This window comes from Euprymna scolopes, chromosome 8 (assembly GCF_053919585.1).
Source record: "Euprymna scolopes isolate OS-2025 chromosome 8, ASM5391958v1, whole genome shotgun sequence".
Lineage (NCBI taxonomy): Eukaryota > Metazoa > Mollusca > Cephalopoda > Sepiida > Sepiolidae > Euprymna > Euprymna scolopes.
In genome coordinates this window covers 132669263-132693764 of record NC_136489.1, presented here as the reverse complement: position 1 = coordinate 132693764, position 24502 = coordinate 132669263, and the positions used below count along the sequence as shown (strand labels likewise).

The 24502-nt window shown below is 32.7% G+C and overlaps 1 protein-coding gene across 1 annotated transcript; it reads right to left on the bottom strand.

Annotated features, from left to right (window-relative positions):
• Window positions 1-462: 462 nt before the first annotated feature.
• LOC145283777 (glutamine amidotransferase-like class 1 domain-containing protein 3, mitochondrial) lies at window positions 463-24235 on the bottom strand. The gene is made up of 7 exons (XM_080132833.1): window positions 24059-24235; window positions 11453-11505; window positions 11224-11334; window positions 7319-7438; window positions 5892-5984; window positions 1248-1401; window positions 463-838 (listed from the first exon to the last, which is right to left on the bottom strand). Exons 1-7 carry the CDS (start codon window positions 24167-24169, stop codon window positions 716-718), a joined length of 765 nt encoding a protein of 254 aa, XP_079988959.1. The 5' UTR covers window positions 24170-24235; the 3' UTR covers window positions 463-715.
• Window positions 24236-24502: the final 267 nt, after the last annotated feature.

Sequence of the window (24502 nt, the reverse complement as noted above, 5' to 3'; positions counted from 1 at the left end):
TTTTGGTCGACTTGAGTAAATAATCCGTCACACCTCAACGTGGTACCTATGCACAGTTCTTCAAACTATTTTTCATCTGATTTTAATTTAATCTTCATTTAATTTACATACAAACGATGAGAATCAAGTTAATTTTGCGAGGACGTTAAGTATAAAATCAGCTGTGCATTGCCATTTTGAATTTTCTATTAAGTAAATAGACTTTACAAAACGTGTGGACATTTCCGAGCTAAGTCGTTTTCACAATCACAATTTTTCCTACAAATTCCTGTTTTAGAGGATGTAGAAGAGAGATAAGGAGAGAAAAAGATGAAGAAAGAAAAAAAAAAAAGATTTTGGAACTAAAAAGTAGAAAAAAAAAAGTCTTCACAATAAAATTGTACCTTTTCCGTTCTGAACAATTCCTGTTTTTCTCCCTTAATTTCTTAATATGGATAAAGAAATGAGCATTTTAAAACTAAAAATATTAATTTCTTTTATTTAATTACATAATTCATTTGATTAGTTTAAATGGGTTCAATTAAAAAAAAAATTGACAACTGGGAGCTAAATTACAATGTTTGCAGTCCTTTTATTTCTTTCTAAATAGAGCGTGTTGGACAGATGCTCAAGTGAAAGGTTGTGGAAGGTTCAGTTTGGTGTTTATACTTTAGACGGTCACTCGACCGTATGTGTGTAGTCATGGAAAGTAAGGATTCCGGATTTTAATCAGTCTTTAAATAAGCTTTAAGACATTGCTGACCATTTCTCCAATTCCATCAAAGATTTCATGAACTCCAGTTTCGCACATAAAAGCAGGGGCAGTCACAATTTTGTTGGCTGCATCAACATGGGCCTCGTAAAAAAAGAAATCAGTCAAGGTAAAATAACAGACATTTTGTTAAAAGCAACAAGTTTATATTCACTCTTTGAATACCTAGCTTTGTCAATTATTATCTTTATCCATATCCAGAAAAGGGTCCCATCGCTCTTGGGATTTGGACACAACTGGCCAACTAGTAGATGGCTTGCAACAAAAAAAAAAACAAAAAAAAAAAAAACAACTGGTTTCATTAAATGGAATCATATCGTCTTTTCTAGGGCGACAATTTTATCATTCCACCCTGTATAAAGGACGATGCTAACATTCCCGACTGGAAAAAATAACAGATATAAATTCAGCTGTAGAAGGCTGTAAGAAAAATAAAGAAATAAAATGTCAAATAGAAAACAAAAAAGGAACAAAATAAAATAAACAAAAAGGATATTGTCACAGATTTCTTCACATGTTTGGCTCCAAGTTTTTCAATGGCTCCAATTGTTCCAGCATAAGGCCATTTGTCTGCTTCTCCATCAGAGCCTACTGTAACTTCACAACCAGGAATCACTTTGGCTGCTAGGACAGGAGCAATGCAGCAAAGACTAAACAAAAAAGAAAATCATTTTAATCCGCATCAAGCAATATAAATAAATAAAAGCAACGTTTCTATTTTTATTATTATGATAAACATTTTGGTATATTTTATAGATCTAGACTGCATTCTGAAATGTAAAATAGAAGAAATTTTGTGTTACTTATAGGTAATGTTACATGAAAGGGCTGTCCCCTTCTCATGTAAGTAAGAAGACAAACTAGATAAGTGAAAATGATATTAGGAAAAGGCTAGAATCGAACCCTGTAGGAAAGTGTTAAAAGATAATGGAAATTGGAATCTTAGGAATTCAGTCCATTGTTAATTCTTTTAGAAATAGATAAATATTATTATGTCAGAAAAAGCGATTGTCCATTCTTTTAGAATAACTGGATATTAAATATGTCAGTTAAAAGTATGCACAATGCGAGTTAAAAAATATTGTTTAAAAATAGGTTAAATATTAAACAATTAGAATTGAGGATTCTTTGTTTGCCAAAAAAAAGACATATGTAAATCCACGTGAAAGTTAGTCATGTTGGGGACTACATTTCTGACGTCATAAACAAAGATTTCTCAATATATTGAATTAAGGTTTCGAAGTTAGGGTAGTCAGTTGATTAGGACCAGATAATCAGAGCAGATCACACACGGTGACAGAGCTAGTTGGAGAGTGGGAGCTCCTTAGAGGCGAGTAGACCATGTAGTCGAAAAGGCTTCAATTCCTGACATCACCAATCGGCCGGTTGAAGAATAAAGAAATCATTTATATTTTGTAACTGCTGTCTTTGTGTCGTCTTTACAACCGAAAAGGTAAATGTGTTTTGTAAATTCATCTAGAAATGAACTCTTGTATAATCCCCCTCAAGTAATGTGCCTCCTCCATGGTAAGTGAAGTACTTTCTCCCTTCTGTATGTGTTAAAAACTGTTGCATCATATCTCCCAGCTCGGTAAAATTAATATGAAGTCCCCAAAAATCATCCCAGTCTGTTATAAATGTCTTCCTCCGTATTTATCATCGTCATCTGTTCTGAGTCCCCCGTTATACATGTCTCCGATATGAACTCGTCATCTCTTTCAATATATACCCGCAACACAACAGTAATATATAATAAAAATGACTATTGTTTTCCATAAATTTTGGTTACTACTACTTTTTTTTTTATCATCGCATGTAAGTATGAGTATTTAAAAAGAAAAAAATGTACTTTTAAGTAATATAGTCACTGGGAAGTGGTATATAAAGAAGCACCCAATTTCTTGACATATGTTATCCCTTGTCTAAAGGAGGTAATATCCAGGAGGATGGTCTCATAACAAAACAGATACTACACTACTTCCTCCCACAATAGAAGAGATAATACTTATGATGATCGTCTCATGACAACAGAACAGATATGACATAATCCCTGCTTTCCAAATGAGCGCTGTAAGAGAATTTCACGAGATCGGAATCATTTTGAAGCTCGACCCTCCAGACGACAAATACAGAAAAAATTGGCCAAAAACATTCATTCCTTCACCCTCAATTGGGCACTTTTGTACAGGGAGAGTCAATTTTTTCGCTGACAGTTTTTGCAAGTCATTCACCCCCCCCCTCCACCCCGCATTCACACCGTTGCTTAAAAGGCATTATTTCAACCGCCCATGATGTCACAACCACAGTAGGCACATCGGTAAGACAGTTTAGGTTTTTTTTCACCTCTTTTTCCTCTGGTGCATTATGGGTTTGAGTCTGCTTACTACTCCTATTTTTTTTTTTTTTTTTTTGCTCAACCAACACCCTTACACACACCTCCACTTTCTGCCTACTAGAGCGCCGGGAACCTAGGCTAGTCTGTAATAAGGGCTAACGTTTGCAGGATGCAAACCCTCACCTCTCTCTGTAGGCTATCAAAGGAGCCTCTGCCAATCGTAATGAGCCCCACAGCTTTTATATTTGCTTAGCGTTATTGTTTTCATGATTTTGTTGGTGTATGTGGCAATACCAGACCCAGGCTTATTTTATCAGTGATCATGTGACCAGGATAGTATTTATCTATCCCACATATATAAGAATAACAGAGCATTATCATACACTTTGTATGCATTAGATGTTTATAATAAAGAATGTTGTTTACTATTTGTTTCCATCGTACACATACACAGATAGAATGTATACTAAAGTTATGCCATCTATTTGCCAAACATGTTTTATATATATGTACTGTATATGTACTATATATATATATATATATATATATATATATAGTAACAATGTTTGGCAAGTAAATCTCTAGCTGAATGGCATGATTCCAGATCAAACTGGTCTAAATATTGAATGTTTTAAGCAAATTTAAAATTTAACTCCTGTTGAACAGAATTAGAACAGCTGATAACTTCAGAGGATTACTTATTATGCCATATAAGAGACACGCTGTGGTGGAGAAGACAATGCAAGCAGTAGTGATGAAACATAAGCGGAACCAGGAGAGAAGACAGTTTGTCCCTAGGAAATGTGTAAGATGCACTACTTCTCGTGTCATTCATAATGTATCTGTATATAAAATTAAAATAAACTTTTTTTTTTTTTTTACATATTCAAAAATAAAAATGTTCCTTAAATAAAAATAAACATGTTGAATGAAGAAAGTTTGAGAGATAGTGTGAACAACTTCACATAAGAAATACATTTAAACTTCAATCTGCTCTTATAGTCTTGGAAGATTAACAGTCAAATGAGAGCTGTAGATTTTCAGACGGGAACAAGTCTTTGATCATTACTATCTACATCACATTCTCAGAGTTTGCTGGCAGCAGTTCACCTCAAACACAGCAGTCCGCATGCGGTATCAAATTTTCTCCCTTTAACAAGTTTTTCATGCAAGTGTCTTCGCTAATGTAATATTATAAACACCCCCTCCACAGCATGTTACGAAGGGACTTGTGTTAAAGGAAAACTGTTGGAAGTAAATCAATGATTGGAAATGGTACGTTGGTTGTTTTTGTTTTATGGCATATCAACCCTTTTCAGGTCATTTAATGCCGAATTCAGTTATTTTGAAGAACAATTTTTTAATAGATTATATTTGTTTTTTTAAGTCGATTTCTATTTAACCCATAGTTGGGACCCTAACAAGTACTACCACTCTGGGTCAGAGTGGATCTGGGAGCAATGGTAATTAAAGAGTGGCTTCACACTCCCCAAAGCCCGCAAACTGGGGCCTCACCATCGGATATAGTTTAAGGTTATATCCAGGATCTGAAAGCAGGTCAAAAATGGGGATGGTCAGCTGGGAATGATTGAGGAGGTAAATCATTTTCTGTTCATCGATCACTCTTAGACAAAAGACCAGACATAGAATTTCCGATTTTGAATCAAATTTAGAAGTCAGAATTAGTTTTAGGACAATTTTGAGTTTGCAATATTTGACGGCAGTTTGCAGATCAAGCAGAGTTTTAGCAGGCGAGGCAATGAACTGATCAACTAACAGACAAAGATGCCACAATAGATATCAATGGACAATATTGAGGTGGGGTGGAGGGGGGGGTCCATCATACTAGTTTGATCATGTCTTTTGTCATCAACAGGGTGGATTCATTAGAGAAATCATTCTTCGAGGCTGGAAGAAGTAGCATGATGGCCAACAACTCAAAATGCAACCCAGAATCGTAAAGTAAGATGCAAAACTAAATATTGGTTCATGTATCTATGGATCTAGTTGAATCTTGAGTGACTATCACTCAACTCCTCATTTCAAACTCCTTGATTCCATTCAAAGGAGCAGGTTTAAACTCTGGGTGAATGTCCACTTATAAATCAAATCAAGTCTATTGATCGTTCTTTTCTTTTTCTTTTTTGAAGATACGGTTAAGAGATAACAAGCCAGTACTGTAAAATGGGTTTGCATACATAAAAACTATGGTTTTGTAAAACTAATATGGATGTCAATGTGAAGGTTTCACATGACAGGGAACAAGATGAATGTATTCTTCATTATATTGACATTGTTATGGATTCCTTTATGGACAATAGAAAATAGATCTGGGATTCACATTTGGTAACCTCATATCTACACGCCCACTCCTTTCGATGTTTCTAACAAAAGGAGATGAATTTTAGTTTTCTGGATCGGTTGTTGTATTGAATGGATGGCATGTAGAGATTTTCAATCACATGTCACTCTATCTCATTAACCCCCTATCCTCAAATGACTTGTAGCCTTGATAAGTGGGGAATCATTATTAAAAATACACATAATTTTAGTATTAGGTTGGCTGTAAACTAAAATTTAATCAATATAAAACGGTTCCATTTTAACCAAATTGTTTGCACTTTTAATCCGATTAAAGTGATTGGTCAAAGACCTCAGCTTCTCAACATCAATCTGGACAACAAGGAAAAAGAATGTGGTCACATAAATTTTAAAAATTATTACTTGGCTATGAAGAGAGAAATAACCCACAGTAAAGAGAGAGAGAGAGATGTAGGGAATTTTCCATTAACTTAAATTTCTTACCCAACTGGTTTCTTGGCATCATGAAATTCTTTTAAAATCCGTTCCACATCTGGGATGACTTTCATATCGGCACTTTCAGTGGCAAAATTAGATCTATCAAAAAAAAAAAAAACAAAAAAAACAGTAAAATTATTAAAAACGAAATATGCATATAATTTAATATAATTTATACAGATAAAAAATGGGAAAAGTATGTCACTCCAAAGAATTTTAAAACAAATTCAAAGTTATTTTTCGGGTTAGCTAATAAAATTAAAAATAACCAATCAATATTCACTTGAAATATACTTGAAAATATCAAGTCCATGCATTTAAGTTCACTTTTAAGTATGTTTGGCAATGTTAAAAAAAATGGCAGTCAATATTTTAAAATAATTTTTGGATGGGTAGGATGAGCATTCACATTTCAGATATATTACAGTTGCACTTTTCCCAATTAGAGTTTAATTACCTTTCTTTATTTTAAAAAAATCCATTCTGTAGTTGCCATTTTGAAATTATTGAGAATAAATTTAAATTAAAAGTTGTTTCCCTCATTTATATTAGAAAAAAAATAAATTGCTTATTTTTATATTAATCAGTGAAGCCATTCCAGTTTGAAGTTCCAGCACTATTTCTAGTACAAACAAAATATTTCTCAGTAAGTAAATATATCCCTTCATGAAGGGATATATTTTGAAATAAATTTATTGATTTCTGAATTTTTGAGATGATTGATTTTTTGTATTATTTAGATTCGTTAGACTACTGTTCTCATCTTTAGTGTTATTATATATATATATATATATAAATATATATATATATATATATATATGAAAATAAGTAGGTAGTAGTAAATAGTATACAAAAATATCGATTTAAATGTAAATAATTCAAGATGAGAAGAATTCAAATAACATGTGGTTTATGCATGTTCATAATGATGAACTTTTTACTACATGCAAAAGTGTAAAACAATAAACTACTTCAAAGAAATAAAAAAAAAAAAAATATTGTTATGGTAAAAATTGAAAATAGCTTCATCAATAAATTTATGCACATAGAAAAGTTTTAATTTTATAGAGCTGAACCTGATTGAATTTGAAAGCAAATATATCTCACCACAATTGATAAAGTGTATCATTAAGTGAAACAAATAGAGATAGGCAATGAACAATGTTCAAGTCAAAAACAGCGTCAGAGTTGTTTAAGGGACATAACTTGAATCTGGTCCAAGAGAGATAACTCGCTAATGATTCAGAGTCAATAAGCATCTTAAGTATTATTACACACCGTGTTCCAGAGAGGATTAGGTTAAGAGTTAATTTTTAGGATTAATCACTAGAGGTAAATAAAACCTCTTTGTTTTTGTTTTTTATGAAGATGAGGATAATGGTTCAAAATAGGTAAATAAGACTTCTGCTGGGAAATAACAAAATGTTACTCACAAGTTTTTTGCAGCTCCAAATCCTCCTGGGAAAATAACAGCATCAAATCCATCTGCTTGAAGGCCAGAAAGATCTTCAACTTTTCCTCGAGCAATGCGAGCTGATTCAACTAATACATTCCTGAGAAAAAAAAGATTCAAATCATTTTTTGAACAAAATTCACACAATAGACAACAGTTATGTTATCCAGATGAACAAGGAACTCTAAATAATTGTAAATAATACAAAAAGTGATGGCTACAAGCACACTTCAGATGATTGGTGATACCATGAAATTGCAGTAAAACTAAATGCATTTATCTAACATACATAGTTATCAGATTTTTTAAAAATATCATTTAAATAGCATTTAAGCTAACATATTGAATTTAAAAAAAGGATAATGAAATGTAATTTCTATATATACTCAGGTATGTGTATAAGTTTATATCTTTGTATGTACATAATTAACCCCAAAACTAATTAACAGATCTTTACGAATTTTGGAACAGATGCTAGGCATATAGACGATTAATGTAAATTGGGGGCAAAAAGAAAGTGGAAAGCCTTTTATGAAAATTCAGATGCCTCCGTCTTTTTTTTGTGAAATTCTAACAAATATTAATATAAAAAATATTAATAAACATTCCCTAAATTTTAGTTACTTTAAAGCATTTTAAAGCAATTTTTTGAGGAATAATATGAACAATCCCCAATTGAATATAAGAATATTTCAAAGTTGCATTAAATTTTATACATAATCATTAGACAATTAGTAAGATTTTCTGAATTTAAAATCTATTAAGTTTAAGCTTTAAATTTTTAGACATTTTATAGAATCAAATCAAATCATGGATTTTGATAAAGATTGGAATAAGGGTTTAGCTCCATTACATCTTGATTTTAATCTTTGTGTAAGATGACGAAAGTGGTGCAAAACTGTTCTGTCCAGGGAATTTTACCCATTCCGGGCAGAGTGTTTTCTAGATATTTAAGAGTTGAAAAGAACATCTTTGAACATATTACAAATACTTCTGTTGACCAAGGTATGTCTCTGATTCTTTGCAGTTCTAGATCCACCCTCCAAGGCTTTGCCTTTTTTGAGAAGGGGTGAATTATTAGATCACTGAGGATATCCTTACCAAGAAATGCCAGCGAGGCTACCCAGGAAATTTTTGCAGGCCAGAATGTTTTTCCTTTTAAGGTGCTGGCTTTTCAAATCCTTTCTGACCCATGTGTCACATCTTCCTTTAGTGGAAGAGAGATAAATAACTTCTGAACAGCACCTGGTTGTGATTGCTGGTTATTTATTTATCTGTGTGTGCAAGTTATTCTGTGTCTATTTGTTGTTTCCGAAATTCTAATTTTCATCAAATAACATTTTTTTTTCCAAAAGGCACATCTTCAGGTTTACTTTTCAAAATTTTAACTTTAGTCATCTTAACAAAATAAATATAAAAATAGATCTAATATGGAAAGCACAATTAAAGAACATCTTTTTAATGTTGAACAGAAAAGAAATTTAATAGAGATTGTGCGACATAATGATCACAGATGTAAAGTATTATTTCATTATAAACATTTAAGGAAAAAAAAATGATAATTAGTTTTAATTTTTTTTTTTTTGTTTAACGACATATCAACCCTTTGTGGGTTATTTAATCCTGAATCCAGTTATTTTGGGAATAGTATTCGATGTTGTATCCAGTTATTTTATGAGATTTTTATTCTTCAAGCTCCTTGTATTTCCAATCGTTAGTTCGTAGCTTTTTATTTGGTTGTTTTATAGTGGATTTTGTCATTTTTGTTCTATGCCTTGCAGAATATGATTGGGTTTTGCAATGGGAGGGGGAAAAGGCTTACAGTACTAAGTCCTGTATTATAAATGTAGTTATATTGAGGTGACTTGAGAGTACGTCTTTTCCTTCATGTATCCATCTACTATTTTCCTGATTTCGAGGAAGGAGATGTTTTTGGTATGTTTTATTGACACTACTTCCTTTTCTTTCTTCCAGATTCTGCATGCTCTAGCATAAGCAGAATGGTTTTCTCCACAATTTGCACATTTGCAATCAAGATTGCAGTCATTGACAGTGTGGTCTGGATCTCTCTGGCCACATCTGCCGCACACTGCCCGTCCTCTACATGCATCCTCATGGTGCCCAAACTTCTGGCATTTAAAGCACTGAAGTGGGTTTGGTATAAAGGGTTCAACTTTTTCAACGTTGAACCCAATTTTGATTTCTTTTGGGATAGTGGGTCTATCGAACTGCATAATGTAAGTGTTCGAATGTATAGTCTGATTCTCTTTTTTTATTGTAATTCTTTTAACGTTTATTACTCCTTGGTTCTTTTGTTATCTCTTCAGTAATGCACATTGATAGGTCTTTCGATTTTACTTCCCCTTTGGATGTATGCAGATTCTTGTGTGGATAAGTTTTGATATTTATGTTGTGGAAAGTTTTCATTCCTAGGAGAAAAGTGGCATGTTTTTCTCTTTCCACTTCCACCAGTAGGGTTTTATTTTTTAAAGTTTTTACATTTTTGGGGGTAATATATGCCGATATAATTTTATGTATAATAAACGGTGATAAGTCAGTTATTTTGGTTTCTTCGGTGGATTCCAATACAATAAATTGTGAGGATGTTTGATGTAGTTCATTATCTGAACTATCAGAGTCGATGTGTTGGCACTTGGAGTTTTTATACTTGGCCATATATATATATATATATATTTTAAATTCATTGTTTATGTTCCCCACCCACCTCGGAGTCTAATATTGGAGCATGTTAAGGGGGAAACCCATTCGCCTTGTCATGCCAGGGTTACATAAACATGTTCCAAATGGGAGCCATGAGCACCCATAATCCTTTAGTTACACAATCCAATCATTTGTGGTAACTTCCGGCATATACAGCCATGTTATGACTTTAATCATTTGGCACATTTGACCCTAGCCACCGCCTTCTAACACATGGAAAAGAGGGGAAAAAATGTATATAGTTTATAGTGGTACAGGGTAGAACTGTATTTGTTACGGTTTAGAGGAAACTGTAAGAAAAGTAGAAGATGTGTTAGGGCTTGACATAACTAGCCGATTGATCAGATCGGGCCCCTCCAACCACCTGTCTAGCTTTGTACGAGGCCAAAGTGGAGTGTTGCAACTGATATCTTTAATTTCCCTAGATATTAGTTGCTCAGTCACCAGGATCATTTTCCGAGTCATTACGGGTCGCCACCCACGGCCAATAGGTGGCCCCTTTGAAAGCCTTTTACTCTCTGCAGGGAGACAGTCGGTATATTCTAATGCCCCACCGACGGGGTTGGGAAGGAAAAAAAAGGGGGGAAAGGGGGCTGTTTTTTGGTTTGAGGAGTAACTTCAGTTTCCATGTCTTCTAATTCCATAAATCTATTTGTAGTAGTAGTAGTGTCTTCTGTTTGTGGTAATTTCTTTATATTATTGTTTTTTGGTAGATGTATTTTTTGTTTGTTTTTCAAGTGTGTTTTTTTGCAGAAATTAGATTTAAGATGACTGAAGTTAGTTAACAGAAATAAAACCAAAATTAAAATATAAAGTTCAAAATAATATGACTTTTGAAAATTACAAATTTGTTGACGACACCCAAACATTTTCAATTATGAGTTTAGCCAATATCTTACTTAAACATGGCAGCACTGATAACATTTCTAAACCAATTGGAAAAAAGCTAACAATTTTCATGGCATTTTTTTCATGCATAAATCAATGAAAATAAAATAAAAAAAGAGGATAAAATCCAAAAGGAAATGAAAAAAAAAAAAGGAAAATGGAAAAACAGGAAAACAGAAAAACAGGAAAGAAAACAGAAAAACAGGAAAGAAAAAAATAAACAGGACAGAAAAAAATAAACAGGAAAGGCAAAACCTGAATGTTATTACAAATTACCTGTTTGGTTCCATTGGTTCCCCTTTCGTGTGGTTAATAGTGTGCATTTGCTCAATGTTGGGAGCAAACATGGATACTTGGGCCTGAGTACGGCTGAGATGAACAAGAACACTAGGAAAAAAAATTGCAAAATAATATTAAAACAACAAAAAAGTTTATTCTATAGAAAGTAATTTTTTTTTTTTTTTTAAGAAAATATCAAAATAAAGCAAAAGTTTGTTAAACTCACGCTGATGCCTCATGGATTTCAGTTCCATCATAGACACCACAGCCTGACAAAACCTATAAAAAAAAAAAAAAAAAGACAGAAAATAAGAAAGAAAATGTAGTATTATTTGGATTATCCAAACTACCGTTCTCATCTTGAATATTATTTTCACGTTTCGGTCAATGTAACATTCAACCTTTATCCACTACATCACACAAGGACCCGTGACATAGTGGAGAAAGTACTTGATCAAATTTAGTTGTAAATTCTTATGGAGATTGAAGCTTAAATCCTCAGTGCACGCAATACTCAAAATACAGTTGAGAATTATTTAAAACTTCTACCCAGCTATGGCTGACAGAACAAGAGCCTGCTACCACCATGGATTAAATGAACGGTTCTGTTTTAAATTCTATGCAGATTCCCCGAGTTCAATAAGATACACCTGAAGAAGGTCAGAGGTAACATTAATGGAAAATAACACTCAAGATGAGAATAGTAGTTCAAATAATCTAAATTATCAAACCTCATCTCAAAAATTCAGAGATATAAAATGCTTTATTTATTTGAGATTCACAAATAATTATTTTAACACAGTTAGAAAGGTAACATGCAAGTCAAATTCCTAGATCGACAGAAATGTAATATAGTTAAAGTTAGACTTAAGTTTATACCTGCCTCTCGTCTTCATGATAATTAGAAGCAAGAATAAATGCAACATTTGTCTACATTGATGTTTTCACCTATTGTATTTCATGAGCAGACAGATTTGAGCAGAAAGTAGTGTGCATGTGTGGTGGTATGTTAATTGTCTGTGTATCAGTGCACAAATTTGGAGATACTTGGTTTTCACCAACCAAATTACAACTTATTACACAAGCGATTGCAAAAATATAGATCTTTCAGCAAATAATTGCTACAAATTCCAGAACTCAATATTCAAGCAAACTTGCCTGACATGCTTACATTCCTGAATAATTAACTAAACTAGATTTTATCATAGTGAAAATATTGGTATTTTACTTGAAACCTGCTACTTTTATTTTTTTCTTCATTTCAAAACAGTTCAATCAGGTACACTTAGGTACGAGCAAAATGAATGCCGATGCTCAAAATGTATAAACATTTTGCCCCCTCCCTTTACTTAAAAATTCATCAAAAATTAGGAAATTAACCAATTTTAATTAAATTTTCAGTATTTATCAAATAATGATCGCGGAATATAATGAACTAATTATTTTTATTTATATCTTAGAGAAAATGTATTATTTTGTTTAAACAAAAAATACTGTTACTAAAGTTATGGTTTTCAGTAGTAAATAAAAAACGCAAGAATTTATTTTTGCTTTTTTTATGTAAATAAAGCATTGTAATTTATAAAAATAAAATAATTTTTACAGGAACATTACGAAAAAAGCCCCTGAAGTTCGTATTAATGAATTCGATATAACTCGAAAAAAAATTAATTTCTCGAACTACCAATATTATCATAGAATTCAGCATTGTTTATTTAATATTTTCACACAAAAAAATTATAATTGCAAAAGTTATTTCTACTTTTTTTTTACGCTTACATTTTTAACATAATCTTTACATGTAAGATTCTAATATTTCGACTGCACGCAAGAACGTATAATTATCAACATAAATAATGTTCATATAATCTTGGAAAATAAAGTAAAAAAAAAAAAAAAAATTGAAAAACAGGAACATAGAAAAATAATTTAATTAAAAAATGGCAAAAATTATATGAACGTTCCATGTTGGTAAGTACGGATGCGCAGAGTTGAAAAGAAAACCCAGTCTGTTTTGCCCACCCTCCTCCTCTTTTCAGCTACATGCCTGTTTGTGTTTATCAACTTTAAATTTAACGTAACCATTATGATAAATTTTGATGTAAGCCTGTATTTTTAGTGTGTAATTTTTTCAATGATTATAAATTGTTTTCTTAACCAATTGTAATGCTGTATTAATATTAATAAATGATGGTGCTAACTTTTTTTTTTTTTTTCAAAGAATAAATTGTCAGTAGTATAATTAATGAATTTAATTAACTTTTATGCATTTTTAAATGAAGGAAGGAGGGTCTTAGACTCAAAAAGTCGCTTGGTATGCCGGAATAAAGACATAAATTATGTCTAATTTGTCCTTCCATACATATTCCATTTTCGCTGCCAATGTTTATTTTGATACAATGAACGAGTCTCGTTGCTACCAGTGATATATTTTTGGATAATTATTACTTTTTTTTTTGCAAAAGTTAAGTACATTTATTGTATTAATTCATTATCTGAAGACTAACTTAATACTTAACTTGGAAATAATTCCAGAAAACTTATATTTTTCTTGCCAGAAAAATGTTAACGCAATTTTTCTCATAATGAATTTTTACGTGAAATCTAGGGTTTTTAAGATTTGAGATAAAATTATTCCATGTATTTTTTTTTTATTTCACTCTCTTTTTTTCTTTGAGAAATTAACTTTAAACTATAATCTTTCAAATACAATAAAAAAAGTACTCGAAAATTTAAAAAATTATTATGATTAACCGGCATTAAAAACCATAACCCCTTACCGAAACAGTCATTAATTGCCCGTACCTAGGTACACTCAAACATGTCCAACAAACAACAAAAGGATTATCTCTCATCTCATCTGGATATTCAACTCCAACAACTCGCTATGAAAGTACATATCTGTTAATATGGACAATAGCAAAAAGTGGACACAATTGGAATAAAAATGGGAAGGTGGAGGTACAGTATAGTTAGAAAAGCTTCCTCCCCACACATGTAAAGAATGGGTTTCTTAAAAAATGCTGTCCACAATATAAAATGTGTTTAAGCATATAGTGGTATTTGATGTTATAAGACCATCATATTTCTAATAATGATCGAATATTTTATAGTTGCAGACACTTTAACCACTTTACTCAGAATTCCAACAAAATTATTGGTACAAACTAATCCAGACAGTCAACTCAACAAAATGGCAATCTCCTACAAATGACTCAATTCACACTCACAACTTGCTATAGAGCCATGCCATACAAACCATCTAATGGCTGTAATGTTATTGAATGCTTCTTATAGAAAGATTTAGAAAGCAAAGTTCTAAAGCTGATACATGTCATTCAAAAATATAATGCATGATTAATTAGCATGTGGCATCAAGCAAAAGTGAAACTAAAAATAAAATGTGCCAAAATCAAACAAAGAAAAAATAACAGGGGATGTTATTTTTGTTCTAATACCACATAAGGCCATGCAAAACTTCAAGAGTACAATGAGGAGTTTGAAGGAGTAAACATAAAACGATAAAAATGGTTTTGTTTTGTTTGTTTTTTTTAATAATATTCAATGAGAACCTATTTCACCTTTTTTTTCAACTTAGTACAATGCATGTAATCTGAAAACATGTTTGAAATATATAAATATGATACAAAATGCATGATTTCACACAAAAATGAAGTTTTACACGATGCCGTCTTGTTTTTTTTTTTTGTATCAACTAAAATGAAAAGTTTTTTTTTCCCTATTACAACATAATACTAAATTGATTTGGACTCCAAAATATTAACATCATAATCTTTAAAAATATATTTGTAGATCACCTACCCACTAACTTTATTGTTACTACAAAAAATTGAATAAACTGAGAGAAAAACGAATACACACATATCTAAGGCAATGGTAGAAACCTTAGAAAACCACTTCCAATCTGTAGTAAAATGGGGCTGTAAATGCTACAACAACTAAGCTTCTTTCCTTTAAGAATTACAAGAAGCCGTCTCAACCACTAATGGTCATGACTGATAACACCACACCTGAGAGCTCATCATTTAAATTCCTCAGCTTAATATTGAAAATATTGCCAAGACTGCTGCAAAGAGGGTGGGCTCCTTCATGTTTACAATTTTCGAGCAAGTTTTAGTTTTGTTGTCTTAACTCGAAAATGACCTAATTTTCTTATAGGATTTTTTTGGGAAAAATTTGTTTGTTTCCCTTATTTTTATTTCAATAAATATGTATATAAAAAAAGGCATTTCTGCAGTATACAGACTTAACTAAAAGTATTCTCTATCTCTACAAATCCACCAGTATTCACCCATGCATGGAATATTGTTGTCACATTTGGGATGGTGCATCTATCACTAGTCTCTCCCTCTTTAGACAAGGTCCATAAAAGTCTCCATTCTTGCACTATCAACGAAGCTCCAACTCCTATCGCATTGCTGTAATGTTGCATCTCTCTGCCTGTTTTACAAATACTTTAATGTAATGTGCCTTGATGCACTCATTGCACTTGTGCCCCCTTGACTAACCCGTCAAGCAGCAAAACCACTCACTTACTGTAGAGATCCTTAGTCTTCTTTTCTAAAAGTTTCATCCTACAAACTACTAGACTTTGGAATTCTCTCCCTGTTTCCTGCTTCTGATTATACTAACCTGCAAAGGTTTGAATGTAATATTAAAAAACATCTTGCTCATCTCCTGATATAGTACCACAATAGACATGATCCCAAATAGTAGCCCCTCACATCCACGTGTCACTATGCCTTGTTTAGGGTAAAAAAATTATTTATATATCGATTTTTTTTATGAGAATTTTTTTATTTTTTGTATTTTTAGATTTTTCTTATCTTTTCTCTATCATAATTGAGCATTTTTTTTTTTTTTTTTACTAAAATCACTTAATATCTTTTGTTTCTTTTTAATCTTAATAAAATTAACAAATCAAAATGACAAGTTCTCTTAAAAAAAATTTTTTTTTTTAAACTAGTGGGGGGGGGGGGCTTTGCCCGGTTGTAAAATATGCTTAAATATGATATTTTAATTTGTTCGTATTATAAAGTTGGGATTTAAAAAGTACAAAAAAAAAAAAAAAAAAAGTATTTAGGTGCCATCTGCTAGAATTGAAACCAAAAACAAAACTGTAGCAATCAAAGCTGGTGATGTTATCCCTATACCAATGTGACCAATGCATATAAATGCATGTCACATTGGTATAGTGATAACCAATGCATTTATATGCATTGGTCACATTGGTATAGTGATAACATCACCAGCTTTGATTGCTACAGTTTTGTTTTTGGTTTCAATTCTAGCAGATGGCACCTAAATACTTTTTTTTTTTTTTTTTGTACTTTTGAAATCACAACTTTTAGTATAATCAAAAGCAGGAAACTGATTAACAATAAAAAATGCAAAATAAACTAAGATGAATGTAGAAAATGTATAACGATTTTTGTAATTTTAACCCTTTTTGACCCCTTAAAAAAAACTATTTAAACTTTTTTGACCCCTTAAAAAAAAACTATTTAAACTTTTTGACCCCTTAAAAAAAAACTATTTAAACCGGTTAAAGACACATAAAAAGAACGGTCCGTAAAAAAATCCAAATCATTTGAGACCTCTAGCGCCACTCTGACTTTTAGTTTTGGAAGAGATAGAGTTTGAAAATATGGAGACAGACATATAGCCTTTTATATATTAGATTATAAATACCGGTTACTTTGTAAGTAGATATTAAAAGTGCGGTAATTCTAAATAACAAGTCATTGTTCTAAGGGAGGGAACTATTTTATCAGCAGTTAATAAAAAAAATTTTTCTTACAATTAATGGAATGTTTTAAGACAATATTGTCACATTTTACATTTTTTTGCTATTACTGTTATAAAACTATTACATTAACTGAAGTAGTTGTAAAATAAAAAAAAAATCATTTTTTCTTATAGTTCTTAGTAAAATAGAGTTACTCCTCTTAGTACAAAGAGTTGTTATTCTGAATTGCCAAAAGAGCAATATAATTTTTGAGACTACAAATTAATTAATCATACAGAAATTTGGGTACTTAGGATTTTCAAGTTAAATTCAATTTTTATGGTATTTTGTTTCTTAAATTATTAGGTAAAATTACAGAATAGTTACAAAATGCCAGTTGGAATTCACATCATCTAAAGCACTTCCACTGCTGCATCTTGGAAGTTGCCTTTGAACAATTTTTTCTTTTACAGTTAACTTCGTTTCAGTTTCCCTTATTTTTATTTCAATAAATATGTTAAAAAAAAAAAAAGACACTTTTGCAGTATACAGACGGTGACCATTTTTGGTTTTGTTGCATTTCACTAAACTGTCATCAGGCAGCACTTCTCAGTCAAACTCATACTTTTTGGAAAATTCTTTGGAAACTATCTTAAAATGGATGCAAATTCTCTAAATATGTGCAATATTGCATTGTTGACATTGAACACCCAGGAAACAATTGACTTTTTGCAGGCTAATAGATTGTTGTTGGCCACGGAGCAGTGTCAATGTGGACAAAGCGACCCTCTTGCAGCTTAGATTAACCAAAATATGAGGAATATACAGGGGACATAGTTGAGGGAACATCGCCTGTAAAAATGTCATTTGATTGGCTATTGAAAATGACATAATTATTGTAAAAAAAAATTTTTTTTCAATTTATTGTTAAAGAATTAATTATTTATTATTGTTTAATTATTAATTACTTAAGAATTATTATCATTGTAAAAGTGGCGCTTCACGATCAAAGAACTTGTGCAGACTTTTCAATCACAATTTTATTTCAATTCAAAAAAAAGTTTCGGAAAAAATCCAATGTTGCTTTAATTCAGAAAAATTTCTTTATTCAAATTTAAAAAATTTGTTAAAAAAAAAATAAATAAATAAATAAATGATATTAAATGAATTCAAATTTTTTTAAAAATAGTTACATCATTTTGAATAGCCAATCAAATGACATTCGTATAGGCAGTATAGCCTCAACTATTTCCATCTATTCCTCATATTTTGGTTGATCTAAACTGCAAGAGGGCCGGCAAAACATGGTATTGCAATCCAGCAATACTAGGAGTGACAGAATGTTGTTTTAATTTGAAAAATGTTCCATTTTAATTATTAAATTGTTGTTGAATCTCTAATATTGCTTTACTTTGAAAAATCTTTCGGTAAAGGTTACCTAACGCTACAACAGAACACTGACCACTCTAATTTGTTTTTATTTTAGGGGTATTCGAGGTCACTGACAACGAATCTGATAATAATCAAATCCATCACAAATTAACCGTTTGCATGGTATTAACCCCTGGAATCTGGGAGTATTTTGCACCATTTTACTGCCTTCGTCAACATTACACGGTAGCGGTTCTTATTGAGATGTATGCTTGCGCATGCATACGCATAGTCAGTGATGTTTCACAATGGTGGACATTCTGTTTATATTTGTTACAAATGTAAACAGAATTTTTGTGAAATATTAACCAGTTCTTCTGCTCAGTTAATGTTGGCGTGTTACTTATGGAAAAACGGTTAATTAAACTGCAGAAGCACCTACTAAAAACTATGCAAGTTCTATAATTTTCCTCTCTCAAAAAAAAAAAAAAAAAGAACGAAAAACATGTTTTTGTAAACCGCTCATGAAACCTTAACATTTTAGATTAATTAAAAAGCATTAGAAACTATGTAACACAAAAAATGAACCATATTTTTTTTTTTTAAACTTTGTTATTTCAAATGTCCGCTAAAGATTCCTCTTTACTAGGCAAGTGTGCGCATAATGTAAGAAAACACTACCATGCACTTGTGCATCGTCTTAATGAACGCGGTGAAATAGCACAAAATAGTCCCAGGATCCAGGGGTTAATGCTATACAAATGGTAAATTTGAGACAAGTTTTATTATCAGATTCGAATACCCTTAAAAAAAAAAAATTAGAGTGGTTGGTGCTCTGTTGTAGCGTAAGGTAACACCAATGTTTCATTTAAATTAATTTTGTTCAAAGATTTTTTACTTTATAAAAATCCAATGTTTATTTAATTTTTTTTTTATTTATTACATTTTAACCCCAAACAAGGCACATTGCCACTTTGTTGTAGGGGGCTACTATCAGATACATGAGCTACTGGGATACTATGTAGGGAGTTGGGCAGCAAGATGCCAGTTCATGTTACACAAACTTTTGCATGTCAGTATAGTTGGGGAAGCAGGGACCCAGAAGGGAATTCCAAAGTCTAGCGGTTCTGAGGAAGAAACTACTGGAGTAGAAAGCTCTCTTACATCTAGGGATCTCTACTGTACAGGGGTGGGATTTAGCTGCTTGTTGGATTTGTGGAGGGTATTTACGTCGCGGGGGTACAAGTGCTTGAGTTTGTCAAAGCATTCACCATTAAAATACTTGTAGAACAGACCATCTGCAACATTTCGTCAGTGAGACAGAGGCTGAAGCTTAGATGACAGTTCAGGACCTATCAGGTTAGAGACTCTCTTTTGGACCTTGTCTAGGAGCGAGAGACTAGTAGCAGATGCACCAGCCCAAATATGACAACAACACTCCATACATGGGCGAATGGTGGCCTTATAGACGTACAGGATACTTTCGGGCATTAGTAGCTTTCTAGCACAGTAGAGAGAGCCTATCTTCCTCGCAATGCTCTCAACGTAATTGTTCCAACTCATGTTCTCTGTGAACGTTAGGCCTAGGAGTTTAAAATCATTACTTTCAGTTAATGAATCTTTCGCCATTGCTACAAAATTGTTTTATTAAAATTATATTTTCTTACGCAGACTTTCCAATGTTTTCACAATTATATACTGATACATTTTTATACAATAAATGTTTTAGTTTTCAAATAATTTTGTATTCGGAAAAAAATTTTGTTTGTTACTTGTTTGCTGTAGTATTTGACCAAGAAGAAATTGGAGTTATCGCCCCTTAACATTTTTGTTATCAGAAGTGCCAAAAAAATAAAACCAAATATAATAATAATAAATTCATTAGTATTTATCAAAGTTACGTATAGAGGAGTGATACAGGCGAACCTGAGCTTTAACTTAGGAATGCTTGAAAGTTTAAAAAGGTCCCTAAAAGTTAAATGGTCCGATCCCAAACAAAATGACAAATAAGACAATGAGAGATTAAAAAGTTTTTTCATACTGCAACCGGGTTAGGCTTAGTAGTAGGGTTAAGGATCCGCATTTTTTTTTTTTTTTTTTTTAAGGGCTTTTAACAATATTTTGACGTAAATGTCAACATGCAATAATGGAGTACTCCAACATGGCGGGTTAAGATCGGGTTTTGAAATTGTTTCAAAATGAGAAGAAAATTTAATTTTAAGTTATAAAAACACTTGCACTTTCTAAACTCTACCACTAACCCTAAGTCTGTGTGGAAACAGTAAAAATTTTAAAAAGATTAAAAAAACTGGAAAAAGTGTGCGTGACAAAATCAATCACTCAATTCAATTTCAGTAACCTTTTCTGATAGTTTTATTGGTGATATTGAATTTTGTTAACCTTATTCAGAATTTATGGACATGAGCATCCATCCGTGAACTGGATTTTTGGGGGATTTTTGGTCCAAACGGTCATAGACAAGTGTTTTAACTTGGATGGTTTCAAACCGATTGGTTTCAAAATGATTGGATACTAAAAATAGTGGAGTTTAAAAAGATCAGCTTTTTTATTTAAATTATTGGATCGTTTTCAGTAATAAAGTAAACGCTCAATCATTTGGTACTTCACGGGGAACGTGAACCCTGCGTAAAGGACTTTTTTTTTTTAATGACTGCTCCCTGAAATGTGCAAAAGGTTTTCTTCCACTTTCGTCGTGTATATCTCAGAATTTTTTTTAATCGAGCGTGTATTTATTTTACTTTTTTGAATTTTTATTATTTTGGAGAGTAAGTTTGATTCATACTTTTATTTTGTGCTTGTTTTTATTTTATTTTTATTATATTTTCTCCAAATAGTTTTATTTTCGTTACATTTATTTTTTCATACATATTCGTTTACGTTTAAACCAGTCGGTTTGCCTCAAACTCCACACTGAACTCGGTACACCACTCACTCCCTGATTTTCCTCTGCGAACAGACGCCACACTAGACGATTTGAAAATCACCCCTTCTCAGGTATATGCTATTATAAAAAACCTAGACACCTCAAAAGCATGTGGACCAGATCTCATCCCGGCTGTGCTATTAAAAAAATGCTCTGCCGAGGTTGCTCCAGTTCTGTCCAAACTTTACAATAAATGCCTTAATGAATCTTGTTTTCCGGACTGCTGGAAAACCGCCTCTGTAGTACCAGTCTTCAAGAATTCTGGTGAAACAACTGACCCACTAAATTATCGCCCCATTAGCCTCCTCCCGCTTTTCGCCAAAATATTTGAGTCCTTAGTTAATCAAGCCCTAGTCCAGCACCTAACAGCTGCTAAACTCCTGACTGACAAACAATATGGATTCAGGCAAGCCCGTTCAACAGCAGATATCTTAACTGTAGTTTCTGAACGTATATACCGTTCATTGGATAAAACAGGGGAGGGTAGAGCAGTAGCCCTCGATATATCTAAGGCTTTTGACAGGGTATGGTACGATGGTCTTCTAAGGAAAATTAGATCATATGGAATCACTGGAAGAATTCATAATGTAATTAAATCCTTCTTAAGTAATAGAAAAATCAAAGTTGTCCTCGACGGTCGTACATCCAAACAATATGACATAAATGCGGGAGTACCTCAGGGGTCTATCCTTGGACCTCTATTATTCCTGATATTCATAAACGACCTCTCTGATAAAATTGTTTCGGAGATGGGTATATTTTTACGATGACACCACTTTCTATAACAGATATGAGGGGAAAACAAATGAACACATATCCAAGGAAATGGCAGAAACACTAGAGGATGACCTCCAATCCGTAGTGGAATGGGGACAAAAATGGTTGGTCACATTCAATGCTGCTAAGACTAAGCTTGTTTCCTTCAATAACTACAAGAAACCTTCTCTACCACCAATAGCAATGGCCAAGAACACATTGCCTGAAAGTACTTCTTTTAAACTCCTCGGCCTAACGTTTACAGGGAATATGAACTGGAATAGATACATTGAGAGCATTGCCAAGGCTGCTGCAAGGAAGGTTGGCTCCCTCTACCATGCTAGAAAACTACTTACGCCTGACAGTATCCTATACCTCTATAAGGCAACCATTCGCCCATGTATGGAGTACTGTTGTCACATCTGGGCTGGTGCATCTGCTGCTTGTCTCTCGCTCCTGGACAAGGTTCAAAAGAGAGTCGCCAACCTGATAGGTCCTGAACTGTCATTTAGGCTTCAGCCTCTGTCCCATTGACGAGATGTTGCACCCCTCTGCCTGTTCTACAAATACTTTAATGGTGAATGCTCTGACGAACTGCAAACACTTGTGCCTCCCCGACGTAACTACCCCCGACAAACCCGACAAGCTACTAAGTCTCATCCCTTTACAGTAGAGATCCCTAGGTGCAAGAAAGCCTTTTACTCCAATAGTTTCTTCCCCAGAACTGCGGGTCTTTGGAACTCCCTTCCGGGATTCTGCTTTCCCAACTGCAATGATATGCAGAAGTTCAAGTGTAATGTTAACAAACATCTTTCTACTCATCTCCCTTCATAATGACCCCACTAATTAAGTCCCTGATAGTAGCCCCCTGCTTCAAAGTGGCACTGTGCCTTGTTTGGGGTGAAAATTGAATAATAAAAAAAAAAATATATATATATATATATAAATAATGCTTTTGGCCTGCGCTTTCAGAAAGAAGTCATTACCCCCCCCCCCAAAAAAAAAAAACAACGGTGCTTCTACACTATTGGGATGAAATTTCGGAAATCGTAAAACTAAATTTCACATGAAAACAATGGTATCTACGTATTCCTCGTATTTTTAAGATGATTATAGCCAAAAATTACAAAATCGATGCGGTAGATAATTATTTATTAAAGAAAATAAAAATAGAATTTGATGAAAACGATCGTAAAACACAGAAAAGTTCTAAAGTGAGGTAATTTTCCGTTTCGATTTAAACAAGATAGCGGAAAATTTTCCACCTGCTAACACGATTAAAGTTGTTTTGTTTAATAATTCAGTAATATTCAGGTAATCTCGACTGCATAATTTGGAAGCTACCATTGTAACTTATTAGAATTGAAAAAAATATATATATATATATATCAGCTTTTTATCTGAAAACTTCATTTATCGACTACAAAGTCTCGTCCTAATTCTGTAGAAGCGCCAAAAAATTCGTTTACGCAGGGTTCACGTTCCCCGTGAAAGTACCCATTATTTGATAGTCAATTTATTTAAAATTATTCAAACAAATTTTAATAAAATTTTCCTTGAATAGATTTTTTTTTCAAGTATGACCGTTTGGTGCAGAAACGGCAGCCTATTGATGGCGCCGATCCACGGTTACAAATTCAGAATAATAAAATAAGCCCGAAAATTCAATATTGGCGTTTTATCAATAATAGAGATTAGATAATTCGGGGCATGCAGACAGGGTCGACCACAGCAAACTGTGGACCGATCAAGAGTGCGCCACTATAAGCCGGCATCGTGGTTAACGTTGTTGCAAGGAGAGGCAGGTGAATGGAGACTTAGAAGAAAAAATAAATGTCAAGTCGGTCGGGGGTCAAACATAAACAATAACCTTTTTAGTTCTAGAAACTTTTACTCAAGATAAAACTTGGAGAGATTTCTTTGACACGAAAATATTACACAGAAGATAATGTAAGAAACATGTTAATGTGATTTTTTTTAAATCTCTTTTCTTGTGTTGGCTGTGGACTTACCACGGCGACTTTGGCATTCATTGGGACAGGAGATGTGTGTAAGGCGTTGCGCAAAACTTGCTGTGAACCGGCGTAAAGGGCTCGACCAGTCGCAGCTGTGAAGGACAACATGGCGATTGCTGCTGATTATTAGGTGCTTGCTTTGCTGGGAAGGGGAATTAATAATGACACTCCACTCTCTAAAAATATTCAAACTCTATAATTATTCCGAATAAAGAAATTCCGGTCTTCAAATCTTCATTTATTTAAAAGTAGAACCATATTTATTTCTATAAGTATCGTTTTTATGGAGATCGAAAAAAAAAAACTGATTATTAGGATTGCATGAAGGGAAACTTTTCAAGAGAAAATTCAAAACTGAAGCCAAAGTTTGCAGGAAAAAAACAAAATGCCAAATTAAAATTTTTCTTTATTAATTTTAAAGAAAAACTGACTAAATTGAAA

Bases quoted from the DNA above. Each gene is read 5' to 3' on its own strand.
- LOC145283777 (XM_080132833.1), bottom strand. From the start codon at position 24,169: ATGTTGTCCTTCACAGCTGCGACTGGTCGAGCCCTTTACGCCGGTTCA. The intron at 7,439-11,223 runs GTAATTTGTAAT...TTTTTTTCTCAG, and splicing joins GAACCAATGGAACCAAACAG to GAATGTATTAGTTGAATCAG. The intron at 839-1,247 runs ATATCCTTTTTG...TTCTTTTTTTAC, and splicing joins ATGTGAAGAAATCTGTGACA to GAGGCCCATGTTGATGCAGC.